The 20,663-nt window shown below is 44.2% G+C and overlaps 2 protein-coding genes across 7 annotated transcripts in view; one reads left to right on the forward strand and one right to left on the reverse strand.

Annotated features, from left to right (window-relative positions):
- The window catches only part of IFT140 (intraflagellar transport 140), a 231,693-nt gene extending 226,068 nt beyond the window's left edge, over window positions 1–5,625 (forward strand). For all 4 annotated transcript variants that reach the window (XM_016424171.2, XM_001364644.4, XM_056805652.1 and 1 more), the window contains 4 exons: window positions 287–499; window positions 585–751; window positions 1,542–1,683; window positions 5,167–5,625. In XM_016424171.2, coding sequence (XP_016279657.1) covers window positions 287–499; window positions 585–751; window positions 1,542–1,683; window positions 5,167–5,373 — 729 coding nt within the window. In that variant the 3' untranslated portion in view covers window positions 5,374–5,625. The remainder of the gene's footprint in view (window positions 1–286; window positions 500–584; window positions 752–1,541; window positions 1,684–5,166) is intronic.
- A 576-nt stretch (window positions 5,626–6,201) lies between these two features.
- The window catches only part of TELO2 (telomere maintenance 2), a 62,539-nt gene continuing 48,077 nt past the window's right edge, over window positions 6,202–20,663 (reverse strand). For all 3 annotated transcript variants that reach the window (XM_056805655.1, XM_056805656.1, XM_056805657.1), the window contains 12 exons: window positions 20,399–20,478; window positions 20,090–20,197; window positions 19,734–19,822; window positions 19,141–19,232; window positions 17,673–17,789; window positions 15,969–16,040; window positions 15,030–15,221; window positions 14,439–14,530; window positions 12,803–12,902; window positions 12,162–12,226; window positions 11,461–11,576; window positions 6,202–7,943 (listed from right to left, as the gene is read on the reverse strand). In XM_056805655.1, the coding sequence (XP_056661633.1) occupies window positions 7,840–7,943; window positions 11,461–11,576; window positions 12,162–12,226; window positions 12,803–12,902; window positions 14,439–14,530; window positions 15,030–15,221; window positions 15,969–16,040; window positions 17,673–17,789; window positions 19,141–19,232; window positions 19,734–19,822; window positions 20,090–20,197; window positions 20,399–20,478 (1,227 nt within the window). In that variant the 3' untranslated portion in view covers window positions 6,202–7,839. The remainder of the gene's footprint in view (window positions 7,944–11,460; window positions 11,577–12,161; window positions 12,227–12,802; window positions 12,903–14,438; window positions 14,531–15,029; window positions 15,222–15,968; window positions 16,041–17,672; window positions 17,790–19,140; window positions 19,233–19,733; window positions 19,823–20,089; window positions 20,198–20,398; window positions 20,479–20,663) is intronic.

Genomic DNA, 20,663 nt, shown 5'->3' on the forward strand with positions numbered 1-20,663 from the left:
ATGAAGTCATAAAGTTTCTCTGTATTTTGTATGTCAAATGAACTCCTGTAAGATCTGTGAGAAATTACGTGGTTCTCAGGATGTGTCCAAGCATAATGAAGCAATTCATTGTTCAGAAGCAATTCTTAGTCAGGACATTGAGATCTCTCTTACCTAGGCAAAACTACAGCTTTTGAGCTTTCTTTGATGTAAAATTTAGCACCATTGGAGCATTTTCCATTCAGGTTATCTTATCTCCCTGTCCCATCTTGTTAAAATTGGCTTCTGATGTCTTACCTTTTTCCAGGCCATGAGAGCCCTGCTGAAGTCAGGGGACACGGAGAAAATTGTATTTTTTGCGGGCGTCTCTAGGCAGAAAGAAATTTACATCATGGCCGCCAACTACTTGCAGTCTCTGGACTGGCGCAAAGAACCAGAGATTATGAAGAACATCATCAGCTTCTACACCAAAGGGAGGGCCCTGGACCTTTTGGCTGGCTTTTATGATGCCTGTGCCCAGGTATGTATCTCTTTCCATTGTCTTGGGAAGATAAAAAACTGGGAGACCAAACTTCATGCGGTCCTGGTTGGTTCTATCTGTACAGGTGGAGATCGATGAATACCAAAACTACGACAAAGCCCACGGAGCACTGACTGAGGCCTACAAGTGCCTTTCAAAGGCCAAACCGAAGAGCCCCATGGAACAAGAGACCAAACTCGCACAGCTCCAGAGTAAGATGACGCTCGTGAAGAGATTCATCCAAGCCCGAAGGTAATTCTCATTACGGAAGGTTATGAGATCAGAAAGAATTGGATTCGGCCTTTTTGTTCCCAGAGTGCCAAATCTGGAGGAGTGCTAGAAGTTGCCAAGAGACAAACTTCGCTTTGATGTGGAGAAAAACTTCCTAACAAATAGAGCTATCCAGAAGCTGCACAGACTGCCTTGAGAGGCAGGAGGTCCCCCCACCTTGGAAGTTTTAACAAGGCTGATTGACTGTTTGCTTTAGATATGGTGGCCACTAAAGTTCCTTCCAATTCGCAAATTCTATGATTCTTTGAATTTTGGCCCTGAGAACAGCCACTGAGATCTCCACTAGAAAAGACATAAAAAACTACTCGAGTATTTAATCTCTGCTGAGAAATTGCTTTTGAAAGCTATATAACTTGCTGACAATGTTGCCATTGCTCAAATTATTCATGGTAATCACCTTCAAAGCTGGCAGCATATTCTTCTATATAACCTCATTGATGATAAAGCTTTGTCCTTTGAAAGTAGCTTTGATTTTGGGGGCAAATCAGATAAGTAATAGCTAATGTAAAATCTAACAGTTGAATGGCACCTACTATGTGCCGAGCACTGTGCTTACCACTTTATCATCTCATTTGGTCATCATGACAACTCTGAGAGGTAGGTGCTATTATATAGCATATTATATATCCTGAGTGTCCTTCAAGGCTCCTTCAAGCACATGCCTTATAAACCAAACCAGGTAGGGAATTTGAGACCCTTTAACTGCTTTATCAGAAATGTAGGGTTCAGAATGATCCTTTTCTCTCACCAGGACTTACACAGAAGACCCAAAAGAGTCAGTTAAGCAATGTGAGCTTCTCCTAGAAGAACCAGATCTGGACAGTACAATCCGGATAGGGGATGTCTACGGATTCCTTGTTGAACATTACTTGCAAATGGAGGAATACCAAATGGTGAGTGTTGAATTAGTAGCCTCCTCTTGGCAAGATGACATAAGGAATTTGCTGCTTTTAAGGGTCACAACTGAAGGAGTGGAAAGTGATTTTGAACTTCAGTATCCAAGGGTTCTAATGAATATGCTTCTATTAACATGGCTTTCCAAATCATTTACTAGGCACTTAATAATATTCAAGACACTAAGCTAAGTGCTAAGATAGAAAGACATAGTCCCTAGCCTTAGTAAAAAATTTTATACAGAGAAACAACATATCAAGAATATTGAGAAGGGGCAGCTGGGTAGCTTAGTAGATTGAGAGCCAGGCCCAGAGACAGGAGGTCCTAGATTCAAATCTGGCCTCAGACACTTCCCAGCTGTGTGACCCTGGGCAAGTCACTTAACCCCCATTGCCTATCCCTTACCACTCTTCTGCCTTGGAGCCAATACATAGTATTGATTCTAAGGCAGAAGGTAAGGATTTAAAATAAAAAAAGAATATTGAGGGAAATATTGAAAAAACAGGATGAAGGGGATTTGACATTACCTGATTTCAAAGCCTATAATAAATCAGTAATTCTCAAAGCTCTCTGGTAGTGGATAAGAAATTTTAAAAGTTGATCAGTGGAAGAAATTAGGTAAGCAAGCCATAAAAGGTAATACTTACTCTTAATCTTTTGTTGTTGTTGTTCTGATTTATGGACCATTTTATTGAGGGGAAAATTACATACATTTCAAAAAATAAATAATGGAAAAATATTTTACAGCAAAAAAATAAGCACTCTTTTTAATCAAACAGTAAAAATTTCTTGCTATACAGAAATTAATATGCAATATACCATATACTACATATTTAACCAAAGAAACTAAATGTTTAACTGAAGATGAGTATGGTCCACAGATAATTTCATAATATACATATATTAATTTATATTTATTGTCACTAGAACTTAAATCTATATCAACGAATAAAAAAGATAAGCATTTCATGTTTGTTTCCCTTAAGGATGTAGAAGTTCAATGTCTAATAAGACAAACAAGATATTAGAATAAACATGCAGCTGAGTGAATGATACCTTCAAATGTAATGCAGACCAAGTAAATTTGAGGCTTTTGTTTCCTCATTCCTTAGGCTGAAATGGATATAAAATTCTATATGGAGATGAAATTTAACAGCTCTGTATTTTATTTAGAAGGGGGAACTGAGCAAGGTTGGTAGCACAATTTAGGTTAATTATATTTGGCTTCTTCATCCTCACTCTCATCATCTTCTTCCTCCTCTTCTTCTCCCTTCTCTTCCTTAAGCATTTCCAGGTATTTGCTAGCTAAAATCTTCTTTGATAATGGAAGAAATTGAAAGGTTTCCAACTCTTCTGCAGTATTTGACAAATCACTGTAAATAAGTGTTCTTCTCCTTTCCACTGCTACGTTTATAGGAATAGGTGACTAAATACTGAACAAATTGTTCATGGCCATGGCCATGGGCACCAGCACCTCTTGACTGATGCTGGACACCTCAGAGCAGCTTTTCATGATCACCCGGATGTGAGACAAGGGCAGCGAGACCAATCTCTGGTCACTGCATTTCTCTGTGTTGCCAAACCCATCTGCCATCTTGCCACCCTCACCCCAGCAGCTGCAGAAATTGCACAGCTGCCACTATTAATGCTCCTGCCACCACCACAGCCCCCCCCCCAAATATTTGACATACCCCAAACCACAAAGTGACAAGGCAAGGACTATTTTAGCAATAATTGTCTATCTGGCAAAAACAGTTCTAATATGAATTCTAAGACAGAAGAGCAGCAAAGGCTAGGCAGTTGAAGTTAAGTGACTTGCTCACAGTCACACAGCTAGGACGTGCCCAAAGCCAGATTTGAAGCCAGGTCCTCCCAACTCCAGATCTGATACTCTAACCATGGGGCTACCAGTGCTCCAGTCATATGATATATTGAAACAAAATTATCAGTAGACATTTTAAAAAATCAACACTAGAATGAGATGCTGACATTTAGAACACTCCACAATCTGGCTCTGACTACCTCTTTAGCACTCTCTTTACTTCCAACCCATGTACTAATCTGGTCTACCCAAATGAACCCACTTCATCCTTTCATGCCTGATCCTTTCTTTTCTTTTCAACCCTCACCTTCTGTCTTAGAATTGATAGTAAGTATGGGTTTCAAGGCAGATGAGTAGTAAGACCTAGGCTTAAGTGACTTGCCCAGGATCACACAGCTGGGAAGTATCTGAAGTCATATTTTAACCCAGGACTTCCTGTCCCCAAGCCTCTTTATGCACTGAGTCACCTAGCTGCCTCATGCCTCATCTTTTCTCATGCATTTTTATTCTTTTCTGCTTAAATCCTATGCATCTTACAAAGCCTCACTTAAGACCTCTCCTAAACTCTTAGTAATTATTGTTTTTGTCATTCAACATATTTTCACAAATACATGGGACATTGATATTCCCTACTAGATTATAAAATTCTTTAGGTCATTGACTTATAAGTTTTTGCAGCCCTAGCAATAAATAGCTAGCTAGCTAGCTAAACAGGTAGATTAGATAGATGGGTAGATAGACAGACAGACAGATAGAGATAGATAGATAGATAGATAGATAGATAGATAGATAGATAGATAGATAGATAAAGCATTGATATTAAAAAAATGATTGATTGGTTAGGTAAAAAACCAAGTCTCCCCATATCGTCTGAGTCTCTTGAAGAAACAGCAGATGACTATTAAATATTCCTTTGCAAGTGGAATTTTTTAAAGGCTATGCTTTATTTTACCTTAACAAATGTGTGTACTAGAGCAGGCCCTTGGTTCCATGCCCCAAGTCTATCTTTTCCCATGTTTTTAAGCTGGAAGTGGAGAACATCTGGGATAGAGTAGCCATGTGGTGGCCTTCTGCAAGTTCCAGTTATCCCCACATAATTGGGCTCCAGCCCTCAGGAGTCTTGGCTGTACAGACAGTGCTGCTTGCAGGGTGTTCTTGAAAAACAACCAGTGGGATAGTAGGTAATTTTAGTGTACAAAGTTGTTGAAAATGTGTTAATAAAGGTTTGGCAGTGTCAAAGCAAGTATATAAAAACTGGCGTTCTCAGACTGTCAGCAGCTTTTAGCAATCTACTGATCTGGCTGTCACTGAATTGACAACAGCCACCGAGTCTGAAATGTTAACATGTGTCACACTTGTAACCTGCTGACATGACACCACAGACTTTTGACAAAAGCTAAAAAACACCTTCACGCTAACTCCTAGGTGTTCTTTCATTCAGTTCAAATGATTTGTTCAAACTATTTTTGCACCATTCAGCAAGGACTCTGAATTTCCCCCCCAAGTCTACTACAGGGAATAGGGGTTTTCCTGGCTCTAGCTTACATTAGCATGATACATAGGGAGGATATTCATTGTGGTAAGAGTATATAACTGTCTAAGCCTCTCTTGGTTGTGATAGCTATGGTAGAAGGCAAATAACTAGCTGTTTTTGACTCAGGCCTACAAATACCTTGAAGAGATCCGGAAGAGGCTTCCATCTGCAAACCTGACTTACTATGTGAACCAGAGGACCATGGATGCAGTGCACCGAGGACTGGGCATCCCACTGAGTCGCATCATGCCTGAGCGAATCCGCCATAATAGCATGGAAGATGGCAAGGAGGTAGATGAGGAAGTGATAGAAGAAGTGGAAGATGACACCTGACTTCCCAGATACACAGGAGTTAGCAGTAAGAGCACACTGCATCATCTTTCTTTACCAGTGTACTCCTATAGCTGGAAAAAAACCCCCCCAAAAACCTGTTTCCTTATTATTTAAGCACCCAGAGTTGCATCAAGAACCAGGAAACTTCAGGCACTGGAAGTACCTGAAGTGAAGACAGACTTGTGATGGTTGTTTTTAAATTTCTGTATTTTAAAAAATTCTGATTTTATATTTAAAAAGTTGTTTTTGTAACCTTGTGCCTCTGAATCTTAGGAATTCTAAATAGGATGGGAAATTTGTCCCATGTGCCATTTGGGTTCCAGTCCTCACACAGTCTTATTTTCTCTCCTGCCATTGCTAGATTAGGATGAAAGGGATCCAAAAGCCAAGGAACAGAAAGAGTTCAGCTAGGAATGGGGATACAGGGGTAAAAAGCAATTCAGGATCTATTAAAGACAGGGATGGGGACTAGACATGTGACTTCATTATATGTAGAAGGTACTTTCAAATGAGGAAACTTCCCTCCACTAATACAGATTAGCACCTTTTCTACACCTTGACTTTTTTTTTTCCTGAACCCTTACCTTCTGTCCTAGGAACAACTTTTAGAAGGGCAGTGACTAGGCAATCGTGGTTAGTAATCCAGGGTCACACGGCTAGGAAGGATCTGAGGGCAGATTTGAACCCAGGTCCTTCTGACTCCAGGTCTGGCACTCTATCCATGGTGTTGTCATTTCCCCTTGTACCTCAACTTGAGTAGCCTAGAGCAGGGTGTCACACAAATAGAAACATCCCTGTGGGCTACATATTGATTTAGAAAACCACAGATTAACTTGGTGATGTATTTTTATTTTGTTAAATGTTTCCCAGTTACATGTTCATCTGGTTCTGGCCCAGAGCACTGAGAGGTTAGATCACATGCCTGACATCCCAGTCAGTACATGGCCAAGGCAGGCCTTGAACCCATCTCTTCCTGACTTGAAGGCCAGCACTTTATCTACTTTACCACCATAAGGAGCTGAAGCTGACTGTCCTGGCAGATCCTGGTGGTATCCCCTTGTATTTTGGGGGTAAGGAGTTGGTGGACTTAAAGCTTTGTGCTCATGGGTAGCTGGCTCGTAGGGCTACTTCCAAAATTAGTGTTTTATTAACTCCAAATCCCTTTCCCAGAATCAAAGGTTTTTTATGCCATTAAAAAAAAAAGACTCAAGAAAATCTAATTGAGTCATGTCAAGGGAGCCTCTACCAGCCTTTGCTTGGCTTCTTTAATAGGCAGATCTAGTGCCATGTTTCCCTATGACAGTGTTGAGACCCAGGACTCCATTAAGAACTTTCAGGGCATGTGGAAAGCTAAGTCCCCCATTTCCCCTCCCTCCCCCGGTTCCAGCTCTGGCCATAGAAGTCCTTGGCTTTTTTTTTTCTCTCTTCTCATGGGCATCAGAAAGCTTGCATCTTCTCCTTTATACCACACTGGAAGAGTGGTATAGCTATAAACTGGCAAATGTGCAATGGAATGAAAAGGACAGGACATTAACCTAGCAAGTTGATCACCCCAACAAATCCTGTCCTTGGCCCAAGAGTATGCAGCAAGGCTCACGTTAGGGAAACCATCCTGGGCCGAGTCCCACACAGGCACAAGCCAGGACCTTCGCTAACTGTGTCCATCCCCTTCAAGACTCTGAACTTGGAGCCGAGCACGGGATGAGCAAGCAAAGAGGAGAGTCTTGATTCCATTGTTCTCCAGTTGTACCTCGGGCAAACAAAAGCTGGGAGAAGGAAAGCATTTGGAGGGTAGGAGGTCAAAATCTACACTGGGGGCCTCATCAATCTTCAGATCCCATCCTCCCACCGTGGTTTCTCTTTGGAGATCTAGTCCAGGCAACAGAAGTGACACCCTGCTTTTCATCCCCCCCCCCATACCATTAGCTTACCCCTTCAGTTCCTCTTAGAACAGAAAACCCAGGGGGGAGGGGTTTAATGTGAAGAAATATCAGAAGAGGTCAATTTCTGTTAAGACCCTTCTTTTTTCAGCGTTACAACAAACACCTTTCAACCCCCAAGACAAGATTCAGTGAAAAGAGAAATCTTGGAGCTGGCTTCCTCAGGCATGTGGGTGACTTTGTCCATAGCCATCCATAACTGGTTCTTTGCTCCTGCTGTTTTTGTAAAGAGGCAGTGGCTATACAGAGCTTGCTGTATTTTTAGCTGAAGACTCCAACTTGCCAGGCTAAAAATAGCATATTCAGTGTGCAGGGGGAGGGGAGGAAGACAGCGACTCTACTGCGTTTTCCTGCATCTGTACACTCAGTACCGGATATCAATATTTCATGGAGTTGGCTGCCACTACAAAGCCCAGATGTCAGGCCAGGCCCTTGTTTCTCCCCGCCTTCCTTTTTGCCAGCCAGGTGATGGTCCAAAAATCCTATCAGGCCACCTGTGGGGCCAGGTTAAGGGCATCTGGATTCACTAAGAAGAACCTATTTGAAGTTTGTCTTTTAGCTTTTCCATAAGTAGGAGTGCCTGCATGGCCAGCTTCCTACAGTCTTCATCTGGGTCATTCTCTGCTACAGCTGCAAAGAAACAAAATCACATGCTCATGATACTTTTGTCTTAAAATGGAAAGGGCCCAAGCCCCTGATAGGGCCCATTCATCATCTTATGCATGCAAAGAGAAAATATTCTCTCTGGTAAAACTGAGGCAAACTGGCCACTTAGTGAGCTGGGAGGCTGAGTTCCATAATACACTGTTAGTCTTAGGGAAAGATACCTAGGAAACAAAGAAAAGCCCACTAACTCCACTGAACATAGGCAGCTCCACTTGAAAAAAATCTGAGAGCAGCCCACAAAGACCAAAGGCTCTACCACACCTCCAGCTCTGACTAGTAGGTAATCACTTGCATTTTTTTTAAACCCTCACCTTCTGCCTTATAATCAATACTGTGTATTGGTTCCAAGGCAGAAGAGTGGTAAGGGCTGGGCAATGGGGGTCAAGTGACTTGCCCAGGGTCACACAGCTAGGAAGTGTCTGAGGCCACATTTGAACCTAGGACCTCCCGTCCCTAGGCCTGGCTCTCAATCTACTGAACCACCCAGCTGCCTCCACTTTTATTTTTTTTCTTTTACAAAATCTTGTGTGTTTATAAGACTCCAAGAAGAAAGAAGCTGGGGGGTGGGGGGGTGGGAGGGCATGGAATGTAGGTGACAGGGTCCCTCTGTTGGGTTTATAACGTCTTACTAAAGGAAAACTGAAACCCCCCCTGACATCAATGGCCATGGTAACTCACAAACTTACTGGTAGAGAAAAGGCATGATAGAGCTGATGAATCTAGCAAGTGACTTGAGTGAGGGAGAGCAGTCCAGCTCTAAGTTTCAGAAGCAGTCAAGGAAGAAAGGCTCCTCAGACAGGTGAGAGAACGGGGACTGCTGAAGAGGATTTTCCAACTTGAGTTTTCCATGAGGCAGCTTTCCTACCCAGAAATCTAGTCAGTTTGAACTAGAGGTTAAAGCAGCCACGGAGAGAGCATTGACTTTACCTGAAGAGTAGCTCTGTTAACTTGGTTCTGGGGAAAAAGTCAACATTTACTGAGAACTCGCTGTGTACAAAGTTGTCGGTGATGGTGCCGATTGCATTACAGATATCTTTTTTGTCCTCAAATGGGAGGGGGGTGCTCTTATTATCCCCATATTACAGTTGAAGAAATTGAAGGGAGAGGTTAACTGGGTCACATAGCTCATAAGGATCTGAAGCTGAATTTGAACCCGAGTCTTCCTGATAACAGATCAAGTGTAGACGTAAGAACCTAGCCTTGGAAGAGAACCGTGCCATCTCAGTCAGAGGTAATGCCACTGTGGAGCTCTGTGGGAATGGTCTGTGAAGGTCCTCCTTCAGGATGATGCCTCCAGTGTAAGCAATGGACATATGGCAGGCATTTCAAATATTGGCTGATTGACTGTGGTAAGAAAGATACTATCTCTTCTCTTGGATGGATGAGAATTAGGATTTGGGGACATATTCAGGGAAAGTCTAGGAGGAAATCTAGAATCTTTAACTCCACCACAAAAGCCACTTCTCTCCTAGACCTGTAGCTCCGCATGGGAATCTTCCCTGGCAGCTATTATTTCAGGGGATTTTAATGAGTCTGGCAAAGGAAAAACCAGGATGCACTCAGGATGTCCAAGTGGGGAGAGACTGGAACAGCAGGGAGGCCACAAGAGGAAATCCTGTACGCACAGGCCATATGCTCCCAACACAGCCTCGGGTCCTCCCAGGGCTCGGGCTGGGGAGTGGGATTATTTCTGCCAGTCTAGCTCAGCCTTCTGAACCCAACTCAACATTACCCTGGAAGCAAAAGAAGAGAACTGAAGTCCCCGCTGCAGCTACACAGTGCCTCAAATGCTCCTTTAGTGCTCCCATCATGGGAATAACGATTCAGGCTCATGAGTAAGTAAAGCTTGAGGGTTTACAAAGTATTTTCCCCATAACAATCTAAGCTAAGTAATAAATTATCTCCATTTATAGCTGAGGAAACCAAGGTACAGTGAATTTAAGGGATTGCCTGAGGTCACACAGCTCGTGTCTGCCAGGACTGAACTCAATTCTTCTCAATGCGATCGGTGCCCTCCAAGCACACCAGACCAACTGGTCTGCTCCACGAGAAGGCTCGTGCCTCCCATGCTGCCGCTCAACCAAAACCTGCTGCCACAGCTTTTGGGCCCTCTAGATGAAGGAAGACCCCCCAAACTAGGTATTGAAGTCAAGTCTTCTCACCACCTCCCTTAACGCTTTCAGAGCCACTCCATAGCTATATACCTGCCAAGGATAAGAGGGGAATTCCCTCCCCTGAACTTTGGCAGGAAGCCTGTCATTTGTAGAGAACACATTTTATGAGAACAAATTAAATCAATGTAGGGAAAGGGCCATACTGAGCCAAGGGAAGTCAGAATGTACAAAGGCAACAATGGATTCGGGGACTAGAATACCTCTTCTACAGACAGCCATCTGAGATTGACAGGAGGAAGGAACAGGAGGTCTATGTTAAGAAAAGCTAGGGAGGATGTACTCAGTCTCCTCTCAGTGAGGCAGAAGACAGATGGGAAATGAAGTAGCAGGGTTCTCTGCATGTACGGGCTACGAGCTAAGAATTCTCAAGCACTCTCCATTAAAGCTCCACTAAATAAAAGCGCCCAGAGGGCAACGGGCATCAGAGTGGTATGTCACCTCTGTCTGTGGAGTTCTGGGCCTGGAACTGAAAACTCATTCTTCAGAGCTCGTGTCTGCTGAACTGACATTCTCAGGTGACTCATTGAAGTCACTCAAATCACTGAACTGGCTTAAGAGTTTCCTAGGGAAATAGAGATTCAAAAAGATTGGCCTGTGAGAGGCAGCGAGTAGATTTTGGAAACAAACTCCCTGTGGTGACAAGCAGCCATGTCCTGCTGCTCTGGAAGGAAGCCCTCTGGACCCACCCAGAGTGCCTCTCCAAAGTCAGCAAAGTGTTATTTCAGGTTCCCACTGCGGGGCCTCCCTTTTCACAGGCACCACATGAGCGAACTAGACAGCCCAAGACAGGATCCCTCTTTGCGCCTTCTATAGAGACTATAGTCTTGGGAAAGAACTCTGAACACTCACCAAGCCCCTAAATGGCAGCAATAATGTGGAATTCAGACCTTCCTGTCCCTTGGAAACCCAAGTACTCACTAGGAGCCAGTGCCCAGGCCGTGCCTGTGAGCAGCTCTGTGCTGTTCCCCTGAGCGAACCAGACGATGGCAACACGATGGAATGAGGAGAACACTAAGTCGGGAGCCCCGGGCTCCAGGAATGACTTACTCCTTCCTCGAGACTATGGTTTCATAGAATGGGGATATTAACTCTTACATGAACTACTGCACACGGATGCTGTGAGGGAAGTGCTCCCTCCTCCCGGCCCCCCGACAGCTCAGTACTGTGCATTGTGTGCAGTCAGGCCCTAGTCCCCAGGCCCTGGCTCCTACAGCCCGGGGACCCAGAAGATCGTTGGGCTGGAGACCCACTCATGGTCACCTTCTTTCCTAGACTAGGCAGGGCTCAGTCTCCATGATGCGGCTTACCTGCCAGCCAGGACCTGGTTTCTAGGAGCTCCTCTGTCATATCCTCTAGAAGGCGCTCTGCAGGAACACTCAAGAGGATGGAGGAGATGGCGTACAGGAGGCCTTGACGCACATACCTACCACACAGTGATAAATGGATGAGTGAGGCCCACTTCATGCATCAAATGTCTATGCTTGCCCCCAGGCTACATTTGCTGCCTTTTCACTTTGGCAGGCTTTTCTGGCCAGGGCCAAGTTCTTAAATAAAAACTTCATCACGGTGTCCTAAAGTGGCTGGCACACAAGAGGGCACTTGAGGAACTGTAAATATTACTAAGCAGAGACATTTCTTATGGCCCAGTAGAGCCAAGTCCAACAGCTCTATTCTTATCATTTGGCCAGGTATATGCTTCTAAATGTTCTACCTACGTAGCTGGAAAGGCTCCCAGCCCCAAAGGTATCTGCCTGGGCCCCTAAGAGATCAGTAATGACAATCTATTCAGTCTTTAGAACTGCCCACATCAAGCTGTTCCTGTCTCCACGGGCCCCTCTGAAGGCCTGGGCCACTGACTTCTGTCTTCTGGAAGAGGGTGATCTGATGCTTCAGAAGCTTACAAAACTGCCCCCACAAAATGGTTCTCTCCCAACCACTCGCTCTTTCTCCAGCGCCCCATAAATATTCTTTGAAGACAGGGAGGGATCCACCCAGAAGGCATACTCACGCATCTGTATGAAAACGAAGGGCCCACACAAACTCCAGCAGCGCTTTCCCCATTGGCACAGCTGCCTAGAAACACACAAACCACAGCTGTTAGGACGTGTGCCGCCCCACGGAATTGGCATCCAAAAGGTAAACATTAAATGTGACCGCTACAGAAAGACTCTAGGACTGGCCTTTGCTCCAGCTCTCTGGATTCATGAACAGGCTATTCAGGCCCCAGAATAAGGTCCAGAAACAGAATCCCACCATAGCACCGAGGAAAGCTAAAGCTCTGCTTCCTTCTCTGAACTCAGGCCAGGTGGCCAGCCAGCGGGAGTTAAGACTGAGATTGTTCCTGGCCCCTGACCACTGACCTTGAGCAAGGTGCTTGCTGGCCCTGCGATTTAGTTTCCTTCTCAGGAAAACTAGAGAGTTGGATGAAATTCTTTTTAAGATCTCTCTTGGCTCTGGCATGTTATTACTAGAGCATCCTATGCCTGCTTTTGGCCAAATAACAATTAAAATTTTAGCTCTAAGGAAGCTAAAACCTCAATCTACGTGCTGATCCAGATTTGCAACTCCATTTCCCCAATTCATCTTATGAAGGCAGAGGCTAGGCAGTACAAGAACAGATCCAGGTCTCATCCCTCTCTCCCCACTTACTGTGGTATTAATGGCAAAATACATGAGGATTCCAACGGTGTGAACTAGTCTTCCCAGCACCAAAGAATCCTCTCCCAAAAGATCAAAAGTCACAAGAGGCCTGCAATATGGTACAACTGAGTGAATTATCATATCTAGCCTGCCAAATATCAGGTTCATCCCCTTCTAGGCCTACTCAAGGAGACGCAACTGACTTCTTGGGAACTCCTCTAGCAAAGTTCTTTAAAGCCTGCCTCCTCCATCACATGAGGTAAAGAAAATGAGAAAGCTGCCCCAAGGCTGGAGTCCAGGGCAGCTTGCACTGTGATAAAGCCCATACTTACCCCATCTGCAGCAAAAAAAGAGAATAGGCTCGCGGCTACCCAATTCCTCCTTCTTCTTCGTTTTTTTAAGCCCTTATCTTCCATCTTAGAATCAATACTATGTATTGGTTCCAAGGAAGAAGAGTGGTAAGGACTAGGCAATGGGGGTTAAGTGACTTGCCCAGGGTCACACAGCTAGGAATTGACTGAGGCCAGAATTGAACCCAAGACCTCCTGTCTCTGGGCCTGACTCTCAATCCACTGAGCCACCAGCTGCCCCCTACCCTAATTCCTTCTTTTAGAAATGGGCAACTTGAAGAAGGATGAAATGATAAGGCCTCCCTGGTGGTCTAATTCTCCACACAACTGTAGTAAGGCCAGCAAAATGAACACTCATCAAGAGAAGCTCAGCCCCTCTCCACCATCCTGTACTTCAAACCACTCTGGACACACATGTGACTTGCATGAGAAGAAATGAATTCACAGTCAATTCTTGGCCTCCCAAGGACCGTCAGATACCTACAGAAGGCAGTACTCTGTACTAGGTGCTATGGTCTACAAATGTGGCTTTCAATATAGCTAAACAAAACCACATAAGTAAAACTGAGGTAGCACAGCATAGTGCAAGTAATAGCTGGCATTTATATAATGCTTTAAAATGTACAAAGCACTGCAAATACATCCTCTTATTTCTGCCTCACAAAACCCCTATATAAGGGAAATGTATTATTCCCATTTTATAGAGGAAGGAATTGAGGCTCAGAGAGTAGGAGGCACCGATAAAAGGAGGGAGTTAAACCCAGGTCTTCCTGCTTACGCTAGGTCAGCCATCTCATCTGTTGCGGCATAGTGCTGGCCATCTGAGTCAGGAGACTAGTTGTAGGCCTGGCTCTGTCACTAACCAACAGGGACCCCTGGCATGTCATTCTGCCTCCTCTCAGTCTATGTCCTCATCTGTCAAACTAAGATAATATCCAGGGAATAATCATGAAGCTCAGATGAGACAAAGATGTGAAACCCTTTGAAAAATAGATATAAAATACTACTATTAACATGTACAAGCAACCCCTCCATCAGTGCAGGAGAGGAATAGTGATGGTGGTCTTGTCCAGTGACCTAACCACTAGGTATCTGACCTCTGGAGTGAGCCTCAGTCTCTTCTATCACCTGTGTGAAGGCAGAAGTCATTTCTCATTGACTTCTGAATCAGCACCTTGCTCATGGCATAACACATTAGGTGCTTGATGATTATATAGTAAATCTACCGAATTCAACAGTGCCCTTCATGGCTCCCCTTCACCCTAATACACAAACATCCAGGAAACCCCACTCACCTGTCAAAACGCTGAATAAGAGGGAAGAAGAAATAGCCAACCACAGAATTAAGTTTATTGGGTTCATTTGCTGTGTTGACTCTGGAAGGTCCCTGTCATAAAGAAAGAGGGTTAAAATGGCAGCTCCTCCCATTCCCTCCCTCCCTGCCTGCCTCCTGCCAAGCTCCAAGTACTCTTAAGACTGGCCCTGCCCTGTGGCTCTGTACATCTTGATTCCTCATAAAGTTTGCCCTATGTCCACTCCAAAGAGCCAGTATGTCTGTCCCATTGTGGGGCAGGACCAGATCATAAATGGCAGACATGACACCAAATGGAAAGCATGCAAAACAAATGGAGCCACACAGGACAAAAACAGTCCCTCCTGGGAGCTCAGGCTTCACTAAGAGAGATCACATAACAAAACAGCCCAAACTACTTAAGGGAAGGAGCTGACTACTACTGAAATAGGTGTATGCAAATTTAAAGTTCAATATTTAAAAAAATTAAGCATTACCATCCCCAAACTTTGTATCATATTGATTTACCCTTCCAACCACACACATGCACGCATGCACACAAACCACTCTTCTCCATATAGGATCCTGGCTCTACCTTGGCAAACCGACGTGTCTTGTTCTTGATCCTCTCCTCCACAATTCTCCGCCAATCCTCAGAAGGAACTCTGCTGAGACTGGGAGACAGTGGAGCAGGTGAGAGCTGGATACCGGCCTCGACAGGACCAGGAATTTTGGCTTTCTCTAGGCTCTTGGGGCTTGAGAGTTCCTGAGCTGCAAGAATCAGCACCTTGGAAGGAAGGGAGAGTCCCTGAGAATTTATTGTTCTCTTCCAGAACAACTTTAATGAATGTCAAGTCAAGAACCAAGTCCAAAAGGACCCATGACTCTCCCAAAATTAACATGTTATGTAATCAAGGATGTAAAGTGATCCAAACAGGCTACCTATAAGATACAGTCTCTGCTCTCCAGAAAGTTGTGTACTTTACAAATACAAATCTGAACACAAAACTTTAACTAGAGAACATTAGTGTGACCCTACTCTGTGGGCATATTTTGCTTTTGGGGGTGGGAAGGGAGAGGATGCAGAAGAGGAGCTAATTTTTTTCATGGTACATTCACACAACTTCCTTCTCCCTAAGGGAATTCTAGAGAATCACTACACTATGACATCACTATTGGATGCTCCATTTTCCTTTTCTCTTAAGAACACAGTCTAAAATTACCCAATTCTCCCACTCTTAAATCCTTTCATTTTTCATCCAGAATCCACAAAACTTTCTATTCTCTTCTTCATTTAAATTGCAAAATATTTCAAGGAGGCTCTGATCTCTCCCCATTTGGACTCTGGCAACATTTCCCAGTTGGCCCTCCAATATAATGTACATGAGAAAAATAACCACACCCACACCCACAAAGAGATACTCCATTGCTGCCTCAGCTATTTCGTTTTTCTGCTGCTTCCACATCCTGCCTTCATAGCTCATTCCTCACGGAGCTGATGGGGGAGAACACAAAGGAGCCCAGGTACACTTACATCTAGGATGTCCATCCGCTGCCGAAGGCTGTAATTCATGGCATAGAACTGGGAAGTCAGATACTGTGCAACCTACAGCCAGCAAGAAATAGAAATTATAGCCCAGTACTTTGCACAACCCAAACAAGTTTCAGGCACCCTCTGCTAAGAGGATCAATCAGCAAAGCTCTGGGCATGCTTACATAGTACTCTACATCTGTAGGGGCAAGTACCTGGTTCCTGGTCTGGTTAGAAACAGCTCTTTTCAGGAAGTAGTCAAATAGGGAAAATATTTGTATCAAAATGATATAGGTTTAGTATCCAAGAATTAAACTCTGTGTGTGTGAGACCGAAAGCTATTCCCTAATAGGTAAGTGACCAAAGGATACAAGTTCTCAAACGAAGAATTGTAAACTATTAATGATCACTTGAAAAAATACTCTAAATCACTAATGAGAAAAATAAATGGTAAGTAAAGTAAAAAAGTAAAACCCTGAGGTTTTACCTAAAACCTTGCTAATTGGCAAAGATAACAAAGAAAACAAAAAAGAGTCAATGTGGGCGCGGGGGGGGGGGGGGGGGGAAGAGAATCAGGAAGACAGGCATATTCTTAGTGCTATGATGGTAAACCTATGGCAAACATGCCCAAAAGGGCACACAGAGCTTTCTGTGGGCACACCTGCCATTGCCTTCCAGACTTCATCATTAGAAAGCCAGAGGGACTGGGTGGGTGGGTGGGATTTTCCACTCCCCCTATATATGTGCCTGAGGCTATTTCTCTTATCACCCACCCCTCTGCCCAGCAGCCCAATAGGAGCACTTCCTCCCTCTCCTGTCTGAGGTGTTGGGGGGGGGGGGTAAGTTGGGGGGAGTATAACACTCCATCTCTAAAAGGTTCACCATTACTGCTTTAGTGCATTGCTGATTGAGCCGTGAATCAGTATAATCATTATAGAAAGCAATTTGGAAGTTTGCAAATACAGTGGATAAAATGTCCATGTCCTTGATCCAGAGATTCTACTACCAGGCTTATATACCAAGGAGATCACTGATGAATAGGAAATCCCCACAGACACCAAAATATTTATAGAAGCACTTTTTGTGACTGGAAAAAAATGGAAACAAAGTTTCCCTTGACTTGGGGAATGGCTAGATAAACTGTGACACATGAATGTAATAGAATCCTACTGTGCTATAAGACATGGTGTGTGTGATAAATAGAGAGAAGAATGAATGGAAAGAGCTACATAAACTGATGCAGGGCAAAGTAAGCAGAGCTCAGAAAACAATATACACAACTAAAATATAATGTAAATGGAAAGAATAACCATGCACGCACATACAAAACAAAAGTGAATGTGGCAAAATTACAAAGAACAAGCATTGTGCAAAGAATAGATATGAGAAGACATTCCCAACATGGTTGTGGTACACTGCATGTATTTTCAGATATTTTTTTGATGTATTAATCATTATTATCTTCTTTTTCTTCCTTTTCATCTTTTAAAAAGCACTTTGTTATATTGGATGGCTCTCTAGGAGGTAGGGAGGAAGTATACTTGGGAAATTAGGATGGTGTTTTAAATGACATCAATAAAGATTTCTTTAAAAAAAAGAAATTGCCCTTTCTAAGAATATGCCATTCCTGCATTTTAACACCCACTGCTTTCCTGTATTGTGTTCACCATCAAGATTCTAAAGATACTTTCCATTGTGGGGACTCACCTGTACCGGGTCTATGATGGTCACAGCCACCAGGGCTCGCCGACGCAACATCTCAAACCCCTCCATAGAGGTCTTCTCCTCCAGATGGAGCAGCACCTTGGCTAGTTCTGTACTCACCTGCTCAGAGTACACAGACAGATCAGAATTGCCAATCATCTAGTCTAGGAAATTCTTTCTTCTTCTGACTCTTGAGTCAATGAAAACTGCTAAGCCCTCGTGTTAGCACACAGTGCTCTCAATGTGGATGAGATGGATCTCTAGATGTGGCTAACAGGCTAGATTCTAGATGCCCTTTTGACCTTTGTCAAGCTTCTTCCTCCTTTACATTCTCTAGCTTTGGCAAAAAAAAAAATTAAAAAAGAAAAATTAAAGGAATTGGCCTCTTGTTATAAGGAAAATGAAGGTTTGTAGAGAAAAGAGGCATGAGACCAAGAGGGAAAGATTCTGGAATGTTGCAGGAGGAGGATTGAGCTGAGAACTCGGGAGCTGGGAGTCTCTCTGGGGGTCTGCTGACTGCAAACGCCTGGAAGGATTTGCTGCCAAATACCTGGTGGAGTTCCTGCATCTGTCCTTGCTGTTGATACCTGTGTTTCCCTTGGAAGAGGATCTTTGAACCTGAAGCTAGCCTGCAACAACATCCAGTCATCTGCAGCTGTCAGTGAGTGGGAGGTCTGGGTCCATCTGGACTTGGGATCTTTCCCCTGTCCAATCTGCCACAGACCAATACCTCATTTAACAATCAAAAGAGGTTTGGGTTAGAGCAGGATAGCCAGACTTTAGGGTGGGGGATTCTAGGTGAGAGAGACAAGAGTAGTCCAACATCTCTATGAAGACCCTTCTGGTGAAGGTGTAGTTTCTGGGGTCATTAACTAGGAAAATGGGGATAGTAATTCCCTTTTCCCTCCAAACGTCTCTTAAAGAATAAATTGCAATTCCAGTGACTTTTGTCTAATCTGTGATGGATTGGTCTGTGGGCTGGACCCTAGACCAGGCTCCAGCCTAGGCAAGCCTGCCCTTTCACCCACAGTGTAAAACCTTTGTTACTGGCCCCAATCACTTATCCAATCCCATCCCTGAAATACACCTATTTCGCCTCTAGCAATGTTTACTTCACTGTCCTTCAGTGAGGTGTAAGGGGATGCTCTACTGGCTCCCCAAGCCATGCTCCTTTTGTGCTCCTGGGACTGCTTCTATATCCTATTCTTCAAGGGGCTAGTGAAGGAAAAGCACAGAGGAGTCCAGATATTGCTCTGGTGTTAAACCAGAGGCAGAACCAGAAACCAAATCCAAATTTCCTTTTACAAACTAACTTTAGAGATTGATCTTTCTACTATCCTCATTATCACCATGAACAGGCCTTCAAAAATCCTGGTGGCTATTTTCTTCACTGTCAGCATGTCACCCACACTGGGTAATCCGATTGCCCCACCTCAAGCAGGAGGGGGACTGTCACTGAGAAGAGTCCTACCTCTCTGGTGGCAGCCGGGTTCCTTTGGATCAAGCTCTCTAGAACCTGTAGCGTCACTTCCCACCGCTCCACATCTTCTGAACTTGTCAATGCTGAATGAAACAACAAAGCCTTGGGAGATATGCTGCCCTCAGCCCCGAGAGCACCCCTCAGTATCTGTGAAAACGAGCTTAACAACCGGCTTCCCTCTATCCCCCCAGGAGCCAGGGACCACCTAAAAAGGGGCACAAAGCAGTTCCCCCAAACCAGGGAGGCCCTACAAGTAGGGGAGTTGACTAAGGAGTTAATTACTTGAATGCTGACATTAAAGGCTGATTAGATAAGAAGAGGAAGAAAACTATGTGGTGAGGTGGGTATAGATACAGAGAATGGAGAAAGCAAACCCTCCCTGTACATACAGAGCTCTAACCATCAGAGAAAAAGAGCCCTGCAATGAAACCAATGTAGAATGTTCTATGTACACTTCAAACACATCCTCCCACCATTAGTCAAAGGCAGCATCAAAAGAAAAGGCTGAGGGACAGAACTACAGGGGAACATCCACAGACTGGACATCTAACACAAGAAAAAGTGAGCCCACAGTAATCTCCAACCTTCCAGACAATCCCGGATGTACACTGGGGCCTTGGTGTTCTTCAGCTCTTTGTCCCTTGTCATGTCGTATGGGACAAATTCATCATCACTGGCAAAGAAAAATCAAGAGAGAAATGGGCAAGTATTCTGGAAGTCACCCCATGCATTTCCATTAGCAGCCAGCAGACAAAAGACAAGGAGCCCCCGGTGGCTGTGAGGACCCGCTGACCTTCCACAGCTTTCTTCATCACAGCCTGTGGCGCTTTGCCTGACGTTCACAGGGCTTGTCTACGAGGGTGGCCTACAGGACCTACTGACCCCTCTAAGGTGGTTCTATCCCACCATGTGCTCCCTGGCAACAATATGGATACGTTACCTGTCTAGATCTGAGTCAGATCCCTTTTCTCTTTCTTCTTCTTGGGGTGCTTTGCCCTCTGGGCTCAAACTGGCTGGTTGTGCGGTAGGTGCCGGCACGATGGGTGAACTTTGGGAATCCATGTGGACAACCAGAACAAGAAAAGCAGATCAATCGTGGACCCCAATATAGGCCTCTCTCCCTCTGAGGTAACAATCTAAATTCACTAAAAGAAAGGTTCTTGCTTGCTCCTTAGTCATTCCCCACTCAACAGGATGACATGTTAACTGGGACACATACAAGGTACACAGGGGCATGGAAATATGTTACCCAGAAGCTGGAGGTCCGGAATCAGCGGGCTTCACATTCACCAAAGACAACAATTCCCTGGTCCATGTATTTTCTTCATACTGTAATAATAATAATAATAGTGGCTAACACTGACAGCACTTTAGAAACATTATCTCTTTTTATCCTCACAACCACCCTCGGAGGCAAGTGCTATTATTATCTTCATCTGTATGACTGAAGTGACGGCACTTGCTCAGGACCACACAACTATTATTGGAGGCTGGATTTGAACTCAGGGCTTCCT

This window comes from Monodelphis domestica, chromosome 7, assembly GCF_027887165.1.
Source record: "Monodelphis domestica isolate mMonDom1 chromosome 7, mMonDom1.pri, whole genome shotgun sequence".
In the NCBI taxonomy this organism is placed as follows: domain Eukaryota; kingdom Metazoa; phylum Chordata; class Mammalia; order Didelphimorphia; family Didelphidae; genus Monodelphis; species Monodelphis domestica.